The sequence below is a fragment of the Muscardinus avellanarius genome (assembly GCF_963383645.1).
Source record: "Muscardinus avellanarius genome assembly, chromosome: 4".
In the NCBI taxonomy this organism is placed as follows: domain Eukaryota; kingdom Metazoa; phylum Chordata; class Mammalia; order Rodentia; family Gliridae; genus Muscardinus; species Muscardinus avellanarius.
In genome coordinates, this window is record NC_137789.1 from 67376744 (window position 1) to 67391965 (window position 15222).

Consider the following 15222-nt stretch of genomic DNA (forward strand, 5'->3'; position numbering starts at 1 on the left):
CCTCCAGGGTCCCAGGCCGAGCCCGGCGGCTCCTGGTGAGAAGCGGCGGCTCTGCCCCGGGCTGCGCGGGTGTCCGGGCGGCGCGGGCGGGGGCTGGGGCGGACGCCGGGATTCCCGGCTCTGCGCGGGCGGGCGGGCGGGATCCCCGCAGGGAAGGGGGAGCCCGGGCTCGGGGTTGGAGCTGGTCTGGCCCAGCAGCGCCCAGGGAGACGCCGGAGAGTCTCCCTTATTTTTCCTTCTTTCTTTTCGCCTCACAATAGCGCCCGGCGGATCGAAGCCCGCTGCGGCGCAGCCCGGGGGGCCCCCACCTGGCGCCCCCGCCCCCGAGGCCGGGCTGCCGGGGTCCCGCAGTCGGGGCGGGGGCTTCCCCGGGGCGCACCTGTGCTGGGCTCTCGCTGGGCGCCGGGTCGCGCCAGCGCCTGGACACCTACACGCTGGTGTGTGTGTGTGTGTGTGTGTGTGTGTGTGTGTGTGTGTGTCCGCGCACGCGTGCACGCACCCCCAGGCCCGCGCTGGCGGAGTGCGAGGGGTTAACCGCACACCTCCCCGCGGGCCGGGCGCCGGGCTCCTCGCGGGGGGACAGCGCGCCCGCGTCTCTTTGTTTGCTTGAGGCTTCCCCCAGCCATCTGCAAAGCAAATTGGTTTTCGGTTCCTCTTGGCTCCGCGCGCAGGGACTTAGTGACCGCCGCAGCCTCGAATGCCCCCGGTATCTGTCTGTAACCGAATAGTTCTTTCGGTCAGGGGGTTATTTTTAGTGCTGGGAATGAAGAGGCGATCGCCGTGACCTTTTTTGCCGCGACCTTTGGCTTTGGATAGGTATTCGAGGGAGCGCCTTCACATCCAGCCGCGCACACGTGCCGGCGCACAAGTGTGCACGCACATTTCTACACACGTAGTTTCCCTGCCTTCCTTTTTAAAATTGGAGCTGGGAAATGCATTGTGTGTTTGTAAAAAAAAAAAAAAAAAAGCAAACAACAACTTTCCTTTGTTCTTTGGGGCATTTCTTTCTATTTTGAGCCATGAAGTAGGAGTACAAAAGGGTTGCAATTAGTTCACTCGAATAAAAGACGCTGCCTCTGAGTCAGAGCTGCCAGGTTGATAATTATTAACATAGACGAGCAAACGCGCTGTTTAAGGCAAAAGGGGCGGGGCGGGGGCAGGTCGCCGCAGACAATGGGGAGTCAGGCTCTGGCGACCGCCTGCCGCGCATTGCTGGGGCCGGGCCCGCGGCGGGCTGTGCGCTCGGCTGCGGGGTGTAGCTCTGGGGCCCCCCGGTTCCTCTGTGGTCACTGACGCTGGCCCCGGGGCGCTGGGCCGCCGGCAGCCGCCCTTCACCGACTGCCCTCTCTGCTTTGCAGGTCTGCAGCTGCCGGCCCGAGTGTCGCCGCCGCAGGCGGCCAGCGGGTCGGGCGTCCGGGGGCGACCAGGCGGGATGCGGAGCGGACGGCGGCGCTGAGTGCCCCCCGCCGGGAGCGGGGCCCACGGTGTCCTGGGCCCTGGCCGAGCTGCGGCGGCGGCGGCGGGGATGCGCCCGGGACGCGCCAGGTGCCGCCGCGAGCTGCCCCCGGGAGGTGGACGTCGAGCCGGGCTCCCAGCTGGACGGCGCGGACCCTCGCCCGACGGGGCTCGCGGCGTCGGAGCCTCGGGGCCGCGCCTGCGGGCAGGATGTCCAGGGCGCCCCCCTGCTGGTAAACACGCTCCGCTGAGCGGCTCTCCATCCCCAGCCCCGGCCTCCAGGAGGTCCCACTGAGTGGGCCTGCCTTCGGCCCCTCCTGCCACCCGGTGGATGAAAAGCGCCGGAGGCCTGGCGTGGGGTCAGCGGTCGAACCTGAATTCGAAGAGCCATGGACGAAAGCGCGGGGCCACAGCCCCCCGGGGGAGAGCCGCGGGAGGCGCGGGCCGCGGGAGGAGCGGTCCAGGAGAAGGGCGAGCCCGAGACCTGCAGGTCCAGGAGTTTGCCGGCCCTAAACAGCGCCCCCTGCCGGCCGAACCTCAGTCCCGCGGGTGTAGACGTCAAGCCGGCCGTGGACCGCAAGGATTCTTCAGGCCACCGGGAGTTGAAGGGCGGTGGGAGCCCCTTGGCCCCCAGCCCCTCGGGCCTGTCCGCTTCGGGGGGGACGGCGGGGCTCGGGGATGGTAACCACAGGGCGGAGGCCAGCAAGCCTGCCTCCGGGCCCTCCACGCTGGCCGCGCTCCGGGACAGAAGGTGCCCGTCAGTGGTCCTCACCGACTCCCGCTGCTTCCTGGTTTGCATGTGCTTCCTGACCTTCATCCAGGCGCTGATGGTCTCCGGGTACCTGAGCAGCGTCATCACCACCATCGAGAGGCGCTACAGTCTGAAGAGCTCCGAGTCGGGGCTGCTGGTCAGCTGCTTTGACATCGGGAACCTGGTGGTGGTGGTGTTCGTCAGCTACTTCGGCGGCCGGGGTCGCCGGCCGCTGTGGCTGGCGGTGGGCGGGCTGCTCATCGCCGTCGGGGCGGCGCTCTTCGCCTTACCTCACTTCATCTCGCCTCCCTACCAGATCCAAGAGCTGAACGCCTCGGCGTCCGACGACGCCCTGTGCCAGAGCGGCAACTCCACCGCGGCCCTGGAGCCCGCCTCCTGTGCCAAGGACTCGGGGGGAAATAACCACTGGGTCTACGTGGCTTTATTCATTTGCGCACAGATTCTCATCGGAATGGGCTCCACACCTATTTACACCCTGGGACCAACCTACTTAGACGACAATGTCAAGAAAGAAAATGCATCTTTGTACTTGGGTAAGGCTTTCTGGTTCTCTGGCGCGAGCGCAACTTACACAGAAACTTTCCTTCCAATCATCAGGGGGAAACGTGCTCTTTCCCATATCCAAGTGTATTAAGCGTTAAGATTCACTTTTACGTTTCTAGCCTTTGGTGTCTCTGCTTTCGGCGCGGAGGAGAAGCGCTTACTTGGGAATCCAGACACTTGGCATTTGTCTTTTCTGGAGTAATTACCCTAACCCTAACTTGTAACTCTGGGATGGCACTTCTCTTTCTTGGTCCCTAACTTTGGAAAAGTTCTGATTTGTCGAGTTTATCTTCCAATCGCTGTCCTTTTTAGAAGAGCCCAGGAAGGAAGTAACTATTGTGTAAAGCTGTTCAATTTTTTTTTTAACTTGATATTAAACCCAGGAACATTCTACCTCTGGACTACACCCCCAGCCCATTTTATTTTTTATTTTGAAACAGGGTCTCACTTAATTGTAGAGGGCCTCACTAAGTAGCTGAGGCTGACCCCGAACCTAAGATACTTCTGTCTCAGTCTCTCAAGTACTGGGGTTGCAAGCATGCACCACCACACCGGTATGTATAAAGTTCTGAATTACTTATTGTTTTTTTTAATCAACTGTTTGATCTTGTTCTAGTTTCCAACAGAAGACATGACAGGGTAGGCTAGACTACATAAAGCATACTTTATTGCCCCTACACTTGTATTCCTTACTGATCACAGCCATGGCTATCAAAAAATATCAACAAGCTGGGCATGGTGGCCCATACTTTGTAATCCCAGCATTTGGGAGGCTGAGACAGGAGGATTGCAGGTTCGTGGCCAACCTCAGCTACTTAGTGAGGCCGTACATAACTTAGTGAGACCCTGATTCAAAATAAAGAATAAAAAATAGGGCTGGGGGTATAGCTTGGAGGTAGAATTCCCCTGGGTTCAATCCCCAGTACTGCAAAATACATACATACATACATACATACATACATACATGGCTGGGGTGTAACTTGTAGGTAGACTGCCCCTGGGCTCAATGTCCCCATTCCCCCCAAAAGGGAGTTAGGGATATAGCTCAGAGGTAGAATGGCCTAGGTTCAATCCCCAGCACCACAAAAATAAATAAATAAATAAGTAAATAAATAAATAATATTTTAAAATAAGAAACGCCAACAAAAAAGCTGCAATTTCATATGACTAGGTTATCTTCATGCGGAGACATGATCACAAGTTGCATGATCACAGGTTGTAAGATTTATTCAAAGTGATTTTTTATTGTGAGTTGAAGACTTTCAAGATACTAACTTGGGGGAAGGATTTATTACCATCTTCTGAAGAGCAGAGGCTTTGGGATGGGTGTGTTGACTGTGTACATCAGCTCCAGTGGACAGGGGTGCTTGGGTTAAGGATAGGGTGCTCATGTAAGACCAGCAAGTTAGGGTTAGGGTTCATTTACTTCCTAGAAATAGGTCTATGGCCCTGTTTTTTCTACTGGAGTCCAACTAAACCAAATTAAAGAATTTTAATTTCTTAAAAAAATTAGAATGAAGCTAGGCATGGTGGTGCATGCCTGTAATCTCAGTACTTATTTTTATGATTAAATACAAGAGAAAGAAATGTCCGTTCCGGGCAGAGAGGAACAGTTTTCTTATTATCTTGCTTCCATGTCTTCTAACACTATAATATTTTCAAATGCACAGAAATATTGAAACAATAGTATAATGAGTATATTTCTACCACCTAGATTTGTTTGTTTGTTTGCTTGTTTGTGGTACTGTGGATGGAAACCAAGGGTTTTCTACCTCTGTAGCCTCAGCCCTATTTTATTTTTAATTTGAAACAAGATTGTGTTAAGTTGCTGGGGCTGGCCTTGAACCTGTCATCCTCCTGTCTCAGCCTCCCAAGTACTGGAATTATAGGTATGCTCTACAGTGCCAGGTCCACCACCTAGATTTAATAGCTGTTCATTTTGTTATTTTTACTTTATTAACCTATATGTCTCTCTATATATGCATAGGAATATATTTTGGGGCAACAGGCATGGTGGCACATGCCTATACTGCCAGTTCTTGGGAGGGTAAGACAGGAGGATAGCAGGTTTGAAGCCAGAGTGTGTAACTTAGGAAGACCCTGTTTCAAAATAAAAGATAATTATAAAAAAGATCTGGGGAGGATGTAGCTTGTAGGTAGAGCACTCTGGGTTCAATCCTCAGTAACATATATACATACAGATGCACACAATATATATTTTCTTGGGGTGGAATGTAAACTCTTTTAAAGTAGTTGCTGACTTCACTAACCTTCAACATGCACCTTTTAAAAGGACATTCTGAGGTCTGAGGGTGTAGCTCAGGGGTAGAGTGCTGCCCCACAGGTGAGGCTCTGGCTTTGATTTCTAGCAAAATTATCCCAAGAGAGTTAACATCATCAATTATCCAGTCCAAATGAAAATTTCCTTGATTGTTCCTCCAAAGTCTTTTATAATTATTTTTAAACCAGGACCCAATCAAGGCTTACTCATACATTCCGTTTGGCTATTCATTGTTACAGACTTTTATATCCAGAATCGTGCCCCAGCTTTTTTTCCTCTTTGCTTTTCTTATGATATAGACTTGTTGAAAGGACAAGGCTAGTTGCTTAGGAGAATGTTCTGCTTTCTAGATCTGTGTGACGAATCCTCGTGGTGTGGTTTACCTTGTTCTCCCGGTCCCTGAACTTCCTCTGTGCTGGTAGTTTAGTGTAAAGGCCTGATTAAATTCTGGCAGGGCTGGGGATGGTGGCGCATGCTTGCAATCCCAGAATTTGGGAGGCTGAGACAGGAGGATCGCGGTTCGCGGCCAGACTCAACTACTACTTAGTGAGGCCTTTTACAACTCAGTGAGACCCTGTTTCAAAATAAAGAATCAAAAATAAGGCTGGGTGTGTAGTTTTGAGGCAGAATGCTCGTGGGTTCTATCCCCAGTACTCCAACAACAACAACAACAACAACAACAACAACAACAACAACAACAATAATTCTGGCAAAAAAAAATCTGACTACTTCTTGGGCAATGCTGTGTGTTTTATAGTACACGCATCTGGCCATTAATTAATGAGGTGTGGTTTAATCACTTGGTTGAGTGGATGACTCTCAGATGTTTCATCCCAAAACATTTTTCTCCTTTTGAAAATAATCATCTTTAGAGTGATACCTTGACTCTGTGTAATTATCCCAATTGCTTTCAATACTCGTGTTGATCTTCGCCTCCATTTACTTTGAAAACTAGGATCCTCCTTCCATCCCACTTCTGGATACTATAGACCGAACTTTCTTCATCACAATTACAGGCCTTATGTAAATGGAGGACACCTACTAATATGAGCCCTGGGATTTAATACTTCTGGTAGTGGTGATTCACCAAGCAGAAGAACATCAAGTGTATATTAAATATGTATTCTATGTTTAGGCACTGTGATGGCCCTCCTCCCCTCCCCCCATTCCTGCCCCCACTCCCGCCCTGGGGGTGCTAGGAGATCAAACCATGACCCTCCTGCATGCCAGGCAAGCTCTGCCACCGAGCTGTACCCTCACTCAGCACTGCTAATTTGTTTATTTATTTTGTGGTACTGGGGGTGGAGCCCAGGGGCTTTCTACCTCCGGGCTACACTCCCAGACCTATTTTATATTTTATTTGGAAACAGGGTCTCACTAAGTTGCTGAGAGCCTCACTCAGTAGCTGAGGCTGGCTTCGAACCTGCGCGATCCCCCTGTCTCAGCCTCCTGTCTCAGCCTCCCAAGTGCGGGGATTACAAGCGTGCGCCACCACGCCGGACTAGCACTGTGCTAATTTTGAGTCCAGAAATGAAGCATAGTTCCAACATTTAAGGGATTTTCAGTTAAGGACACAGTCCAAGGGGAGGAAAGTTACAGAAATGGTATTTTCTCTTTCTAGGTGCTGGGGATTGAACTCAGGGACATTTTACCTCTGAGCTACATGCCCAGTGCTTTTTATTTTGAAAGAGTCTCACTAAGCTTCTGAAAGTTTTGCTAAATTGCTGAGGCTGGCCTCGAACCCGTGATTCTTCTGTTTCAGCCTGCCAAGTGCTGGGATTACAGGCATGTACCACCCTGCCTGCCCCTCTATGTTTTTTTATTTTATTTTATTTATTTGTTTCTTTGTGGTACTGGGAATGGAACTCAGGGGCTTTCTACCTCTGGGTTACACCCCCAGACCTATTTTATTTCTTATTTGAAAATAGGGTCTCGATAAATTACTGAGAGCCTCACTAAATTGCCGAGGCTGGCTTTGAACCTGTGATCGCTTTACGTCTTTTGAGGGAGGCTCTCACTAAGTTGTCCAGGCTGGAGTTGAACTTGTGATCCTTCTTCCTCTGCCTCCTGAGTGGCTGAGATCACAGCCATGTACCATCACGCTCAGCTTCTCCTTCCTTTTCTAAAGACATTGACTAGATTGGTTTTTGAAAAACTTTTATTTTTATCCTTAAGGAAACCCATGCGAATACTGCTTTATATTAGGCGGATCTCAGTAAAACGCTATGTGGTATGAGCTTCAGGAATCTTATGTGTATTATTTTATTTAATGTTCTCAATGGCCGTAGGAGATGGGGGTGTTTTCTCTGTTCTGAGGACAAGAAAACTGAGGATCAGAGAGTTCAAGTGATTTGCTAAGGTCCTCGGTCTCATGCCATGCTGGCCCGACCCCTGGGCTTCCGCACGTGCTGTGGCTTTCCAGTGCTTAGCCTGAGAGCTGATGGAGTGGAAGGATGCGCCTCCGTCAGCAGTTTGGGTATGGGGCAGAAGAATGCAGGATTGGCTTGGAGGAGCAAGACTAATCAAAACTAGATTGTTGATACAACCTTTCATTTTTTATTTTATTTTATTTTTGGGGGTCCTGGGGATTGAACCGAATGGAATTCTATCTCCCAGTCCATTTTATTTTTTGTTTTGGAACAGGAACTCGCTAGGTTGGTGAGGTGGGCCTCCAATCTGCGATCCTCTTGTCTCAGTCTCCCATGTGCTGGAATTGCAGGCATGCACACCATTCCTGGCTTACCTTTTAAAGTTGACTTTAGAGTCCACCTTTGTATAAAGTAAGATCAGTGAGACTGCTATAGTCTCAGAACGCGAGCAGTGTTAGCCAGTTATAATGTGGGGTTTAAAAAGTAGGATAAAATAGCTTTGTATTTTTCACAACACTCCTCTTCTATGTTCCCTTTTTTGCTACCCACCCCTTTCTTAGCCTTCTTGTCAGCTTTCCTAACTTCTCATTACAACTGAAGGAAAGGAAGAAGGAAGGGAAAGAAGGAAGAAAGAAAGAAAGGAAGGAAGAATAAATCAGCACATTAGTGATTGCAGGCAGGAACAAATATCTAAAGTACCATTAAAACCATTGAAATGGAATGTAATTGTATATCTTAATCTTTTGAAAGGTCTATGTTAACATTCTGGCAGCTCCAGCCGCAGGAGAGATGTGGTCATAGATGAGAGATAGCAGGGTTTATAGCCACTAAACGCCCCAGGTTCTCTGCAAGGACAGAAGCGCTGTGGTGACCTGGAGCACAGAGAAAGCTTTGTAGTATTAATAATAAGAAACAGGGTCAGCAACTAGACCATGATTTGTAATTATACCTCGGGGAGAGGGACAAAATGAGATCCGTGGAGGCAAGAAATTCCTGAATCAATGGGAGCAGGAGAAAGAATGGCTGCTTGGGTGGGGAAGGAAGAGGAGGGTGCGTTTCTAGAATGAGCAGCCCGTTGCAGTTCGTGATATTCAGGATAAGTAGTGATTGCCACGGGCCAGCTGTCAGTCAGGCAGAGTGGGAGCCAGCTAGTCCATCTTCCTGAGGGCTCCCCTTAACCATCAGCCCTAACTCACCCCATGGAGAAGGGTTGGAGCTGGCCTCGGGCCCTAGCAGGGGCATTGGAGAAAGAGGCAGAAAATCTGTATTTTAGTTCCACTCTGCCAAGAACTGGGTCCTTAGATAATCCCTCTTCTCTTCTCCCAGCCTCTGTTTTTGGTGGAGACTATCACTTAGTTTCCCCTTTCTGGAATATTTTGTGGACTAAGTGGGATTCCGTTTGTGCCAGTGTTCTGTACACCCTACAGGGCAGAATGTCATTGTCAAAGCAGAATTCAAATTCATCCTTGAGAGTGGACAGAGAGAGAAGTGAGAGATACTTTACTCTTTTAGTGTATCTGTTTATGATTGGAAAAAAGGAAAGAAACATTGAGTACGGAATCAAAACATTTATAGAAAACCCCTCTTCAGAAACATTATACAGGAACCTCTTAATATTATACTCTGATTAATTTTTCTGAGGACCCAAGGTTTTCTTTTGGTCTTGGGGATTGAACTTAGGGATATTTTACTTCCAAGTTACACCCTATTTTATGATTATTTTTTATTATTGAAACAGGGTTTTGCTAAGTTGCTGACACTGGCCTCAAACCTGCAGTCCTTTGCCTCACACTCTAAAGTACTGGGATTACAGCTGTGTGCCACCATGCCCGGCTGACTCAGGGTTTTATTACAGAACTTTCTGTATGTTGACCATTGATGACTGTCTACTGTATGAATGGTTAAGTTGTGCACATTAGTGCTTTGTGTAACACAACAAAAGTTCGTTTGGTGTTTGAGGGGCACATTGCAGACATGTTATGGTGAAACTGAAATACCTTGTCCACGTAGACTGGGGCAGGATCTTTGGTGAAAAATTATTAATCCCAGAATATATTCAGAAGTCATTACTGTCATTGATTGATATCAGGGGAGACTGGGTCAGGACTCCTTCGGATACCAAAACCTTCAGATGTATAAATCCCTTATGTAAAGTGGCATAATGTTTGTATATAAACTACCCACATACCTCATATCTTTTCTTTTAAAAAATTATTTTTCTCCTATATACTTTTTTGTTGTTATTGGAGGTTAAACCCAGAGGAAACATACCTCTGAGCTACACTCCCAGCTCCTTTTATTTTTTAAGACAGGGTCTTGCTGAGCTGCTAGCCTGTCCTCCAAGCTTCCATCCTCCTGTCTCAGACTCCCAAGTACAAGGATCACAGATGTGAGTCACCAGGCTTGGATCTCCTGTTCACTTTGTAACTGTTACCGTTTAAGTCGTTATGGTGAAAGATGAACGTTACCGCTTGAGTGAACTGTTCCTGGGGACCCCTGTGGCCCCATGGAAGCAATTTCCCTCAAACAAAAAATCGCGGGTTCTTGTCCTGAGCTAAGGATAAACATGCAATAGCCCGGGCTCTTACTGAAGATTTAAAGAGTTTATTAAAAAAAATAGAAATACAGAAGACAGTCACAGCCCCATGCCATTCAGGAGTGGCATGAAGGGGTGGTTTGAATGAATTCACTGAAATATAAAACACGGAACAGACTTTTTATATACATGAGATCCTCCATCTTGTTTCACATAGTTCTGACATAGTAAAAGTCCCTGTAAAGTCCCTCCCCTCTCTTTTCCCACCAAACTCCTGGTTTATGCCCAGGTTTCTCCTTTCAGGAAGGCGGACGCCCTCCTCCTGTCTTTAGAATGGGAAAGTCCTAGCTCCCCCATCCTAACAAGATTATTATTATGTAAACTTGTCTTTTTTTTTTTGCAGGTTTGGGGATGTAACCCAGGGGCATTTGACCTCTGAGCTACACCCCCTGGCCTATTTTTTATTCTTTATTTTGAAACAGGGTCTAAGTTACAGAGGGCCTCACTAAGTAGCTGATGCTGTCTGCAAAAAGCGATCCTCCTGTCTCAGCCTCCCAAATGCTGGTATTATAAGTGTGCGCCACCATGCCTGGCTAAACCCCTCTCCTATCGACTTGCTAATTACTTTTAGCTAGGTCAACTTAAGTTTCAATAGTTGCTTGCTTCCTGGCCAAAATCCAAACCAAGTCTTTCCCCAGGTCTGCCCTTTTTACACAATGACCTTTGAAATATATTTATTAATAATCAGAGCTTTCTCAAATCTTCCTAGGCCATTCCCAATACTGGTATAGTAACTTCCAGATTGCTTATTACACAAATACAAATGTAAACTCTATGTAAATAGTTGTTACACTATATTGTTTTAAGAATAATGACAAGAAAAGAAACTCTATACATGTTTAGTATAGACAATTTTTTTCAGGATATTTTGCAATCAATGTTTGATTGACTCTATGGATACGTGAAACCTACAAATGTGGAGGACCAACTGCACTTGTTAAAATTTACAAATACATTTACCTGTGAGATGCTGATCTTTTTGAGAGTCACAATCAGTGCAAGGTACACAGAGGTGCCTTTCAGCTCAGTGGTTGCTGGAACAATGTGACCAGCACCCCAGTGGTGTTGACAAGTTAGGGGCCCCTTTGTCTCCAGCACCCAGCCATCTGGGGTGGGCAGTCCAAGGCTAGCACAGCCTTTGGTGGTGCCAGGTCTCTTCTCTCTTCCTGTTCAGCAGTCCTGAGCAGTGACTATGCCCCAGGCATCATATGCCTATTCCTACAGAAGAGTAAGGCGGAGTCCCCTTATTTTCAAGGATGCCCTGTTGGTCAAAATAGTTTTTACCAGCCAGGTGCCGGGTGTGGTATTGCATACTTGTAATCCCAGCACTCGGGAGGCAGAGACCGGAGGATCACGGTTCACAGACAGCCGGGCGTGGTGGCGCACACTTGTAATCCCCGCGCTTGGGAGGCTGGGACAGGAGGATCGCACAGGTTCGAAGCCAGCCTCAGCTACTCAGTGAGGCTCTCAGCAACTTAGTGAGACCCTGTTTCCAAATAAAATATAAAAAAAAGGTCTGGGAGTATAGCCTGGAGGTAGAAAGCTTCTGGGTTCCACCCCCAGTACCACCAAAGGGGAAAAAAAAAAAAAGAATAGTTTTTACTGACTCTTCTAGCTAGCATGGTTATTGGATGGCAGCATCTAGATTTTCCAGTCTATAGGGAGGAAGTAGGTGAGATTTGGGTAGAATAAGTACAAAGAAGATTCTTTCATATCTATTACATTGATCATTTTTATCTTTTTGTCTTGGTAGCCAGAAATTGAAGATTTTTTTTTTGTGTGTGTGGTACTGGGGATTAAACTCAGGGGAATTCTACCTCTTATCTATATCCTCTGTCCTCTTTTTAAATTTTGAAACAGGATCTCTCTAAGGGCCGCACTAAGTAGCTGAGGCTGGCTGTGAACCTGAGAGCCTACTGTCTCAGCCTCCCAAGTACAAGTGTGTGGCACCACGCCCAGCCTTTGGATTGTTTTTTTCATGATCAGTATTGATAACCTATCCTTAAATGCCTTATAGTGTTAGTTTTCTTGATGTTATTTTCTTGGGATTTTGAAAGGACCCAATAAATAGCATTCTTTTACTCCACTTGAGCTCTGAAAAAAAATTATATATATATATATATATATATATATATATATATATATATATATATATATATATGACAAAGGAGCCGGGCGTGGTATTGCATACTTGTAATCCCAGCACTCAGGAGGCAGAGACCGGAGGATCACGGTTCACAGACAGCCTCAGCTACTTAGCAAGGCCCTTCGCAACTCAGTGAGGCCCTGTTTCAAAAATAAAAAGACTAAAAAATAGGGCTGGAGGTGTTGCTCAGAGGTAGAATGCTGCTGGGTTCTATCCCTGGTAACACACACACATGCGCGTGCGCGCGCGCGCACACACACACACACACACACACACACACAAAACAAACACCCAAAATAATGTGACAAAGGATTGTAAGCATGAGGACCCAAATACCATTTTTATTTTTATTTTTGGTGCTACTGGGGATTAAACCTGGGGAGTTCTACCTCTGAGCTACACCGCAGTTCCATTTTATTGTTTATCTTGAAACACTAAGTTGTGGAGGGCCTCACTAAGTTGCTGAAGCTGCTCTTGAACCTGCTGTCCTCCTGTCTCAGCCTCTCAAGGACTGGAATTACAGGCATGTATGATGGCACCTGGTCACTATCTATCTATCTATTTATTTATTTATTTATTTGTTTGTTTATTTTATTTGCAGTACTGGGCATGGAACCCAGGGGCATTCTACCTCCAAATTACACCCCCAGCCCTATTTTTTATTCTTTATTTTGAAACAGGGTCTCACTGAGTTGCAAAGGGCCTCACTAAGTAGTAGCTGAGGCTGTCTGCAAACTGCGATCTTCCTGTCTCAGCCTCCCAGATGCAGGGATTACAAGCGTGAGCCACCATGCCCGGCCCTGGTCACTTCTTTTTAAAACAACTGATGGAAGTGAGGTTGAAGAACTTAGGCCAAATCCTTGAGCTAGTGGACTTTCAATAGCCACAGGCAGGATTCAGTGGACTGATCCATCCACCCCGGCAAGCCTGTGCCCGGGCTGCATTGAGCTCAGGCCTCCCAAGGGAGCTGCGTCTGCTTAGGACTTGGGCCAAGGAGGAGCAGGGCTGAGTCTTCTCTCCCTGTGTGCACACGCACTCCCCAGAGGCAAGAAAAAAGTGCAGCTGAGCTCGCCCTGCTCAATTCAGATCGTGAATCATCCTTGGCCCCTTCTCCCATCTTGCCGAGGCCAGTGGAAACAGGTGGAGGCCAGGAAGGAAACATGGGGAGGGGGAGGATTTCAGCTGGTCTTCAAACATGGCCTTCATTTTGCTTGTCCCTTTTACAATGTGTTTATCTGTGTAATCCCCATAAAACCCTTTTTGGAAGTAGGCTCTGTGCAAATCATGAATAAATAGAAAAGAAATAATCTCCAGTGAAAACTCCCATGAGGGAGGAGGATGACTGAGGATTTGAGGAAGTAATACCAGGACACATGGAGCCTCAGCTGGGACCGTATAAAGCTGCCAGGGACAGAGGATGCAGTGTGAGCTCCTTGTTAGGATGGCCAGGGCTCCCCACGCATCTGGGACAGTGAATCTGTGTCAGAATAGGTGTGTCTTCTCAGCGCTTAGCAGCGACTGAATTTGTATCAGCTGGGTGGTGGTCACTTTTGGCTTTGAGGGCAAATTAGTCAATTTAAGATGCAGAGAAAGAGCTGGGCATGGTGGCACAGGCCTATAATTTCAGTATTTGGGAGGCTGAAACAGGAGGATTGCAAGTTCAAGGGCAGCTCAGCAACATAGTGAGATTCTCACCAACCTAATGAAACTATATTTTTTAAAAAATAAAGCATAGAGCCGGGCGTGGTGGTACACGCTTGTAATCCCAGCGTTTGGGAGGCTGAGACGGAAGGATCGCAGTTCGCGGACAGCCTCAGATACTTAGTGAGGCCCTCCGCAACTCAGTGAGACCCTCTTTCAAAATTAAAAAAAAAAAAAAATGGGCAGGGGCTGTAGTTCGGAGGTCAAATGCATCTGGGTTCCATCCCCAGACCCGCAAAAAAAAAAAAAAAAATGCATAAAAAGGCCTGGGGGTGTAGCTTGAAGGTTGAATGCCTCTGGGACACACACACACACACACACACACACACACACACACCAACTAGGGTCTCACTGAACAGCATAAGGATTTTTGCCTCACCATGGAAAAGTCCATTGCGTGCACGCAAATCTATTTGGCTCACCTGAAGTATAGAGAGCAGTACTAAAAAGTGGTATTGATGATACAGTTTTTTATTTTTTTATTTTTTGCGGTACTGGGGATGGAACCCTAAGCTCCACCCCCAGCCTTAGTATTTTTATTCTTTATTTTGAAACAGGGTGTCACTGAGTTGCAAAGGGCATCACTAAGTAGTAGCTAAGGCTGTCCTCGAACCGTGATCCTCCTGTCTCAGCCTTCCAAATGCTGGGATTACAAGCGTGTGCCACCAAGGCCGGCAATGATACAGTTTTTAAGCATGACTTTATTGAGGTCTCCCCTAACCTTACTATGAATTTTGCTATCTCCATGGTCTGAAATGGTTCTTCTGAAAGTTCAATGTACTTGTGAATCACCAGGGAATCTTGTCAAAATGCAGATTCTGTTAAAGTCTGGTTGGGCTTGAAATTCCATGTTTCTAAAATGCTTCCAGGTGAGACCACTGCTTCTGGCCAAAGATCACATTTTGAGCAAGAAGGATCAAAAGACCAGAGCCGGCTCTTTTCCAGGGAGGAAGTCTTGGTTGGAGCCACTGCTGTTAAAACCAGTGATCTATCACATCTCTGCCCTGTCAAAAAGAATACCATCATCTCTTCCTACATTCACAAAAACAAAGTGGCAGTTTAGGCCATTTCGTAAGCTTTGGCTATTCTTTCTCCTTGTCCTTGTCCTCTTCTTCCTATTTTTGGTACTGAGGATTGAACCCAGAGGCATTCTGTCTCCAAGCTACACCCCTAGTCTAATTTTATTTCTTATTTGGAAATAGGGTCTCACTAGGTTGCTAAGAGCCTCGCTCAGTTGCCGAGGCTGGCTTTGAACCTGAGATCCTCCTGTCTCAGCCTCCCAAGTACTGGGATTACAAGTGTGCGCCACCATGTCCAGTTGCTTCTTTTTTGTAATCGAATACCTTCGAACCACACACC

General features: G+C 47.6%; 1 protein-coding gene across 1 annotated transcript in view; it reads left to right on the forward strand.

The window, feature by feature from the left end:
* Positions 1-1844: 1844 nt before the first annotated feature.
* The window catches only part of SLCO5A1 (solute carrier organic anion transporter family member 5A1), a gene marked incomplete at both ends in the record, with an annotated part of 169378 nt that continues 156000 nt past the window's right edge, over positions 1845-15222 (forward strand). The window contains one exon of the mRNA XM_080694766.1: positions 1845-2760. Coding sequence (XP_080550892.1) covers positions 1845-2760 — 916 coding nt within the window. The remainder of the gene's footprint in view (positions 2761-15222) is intronic.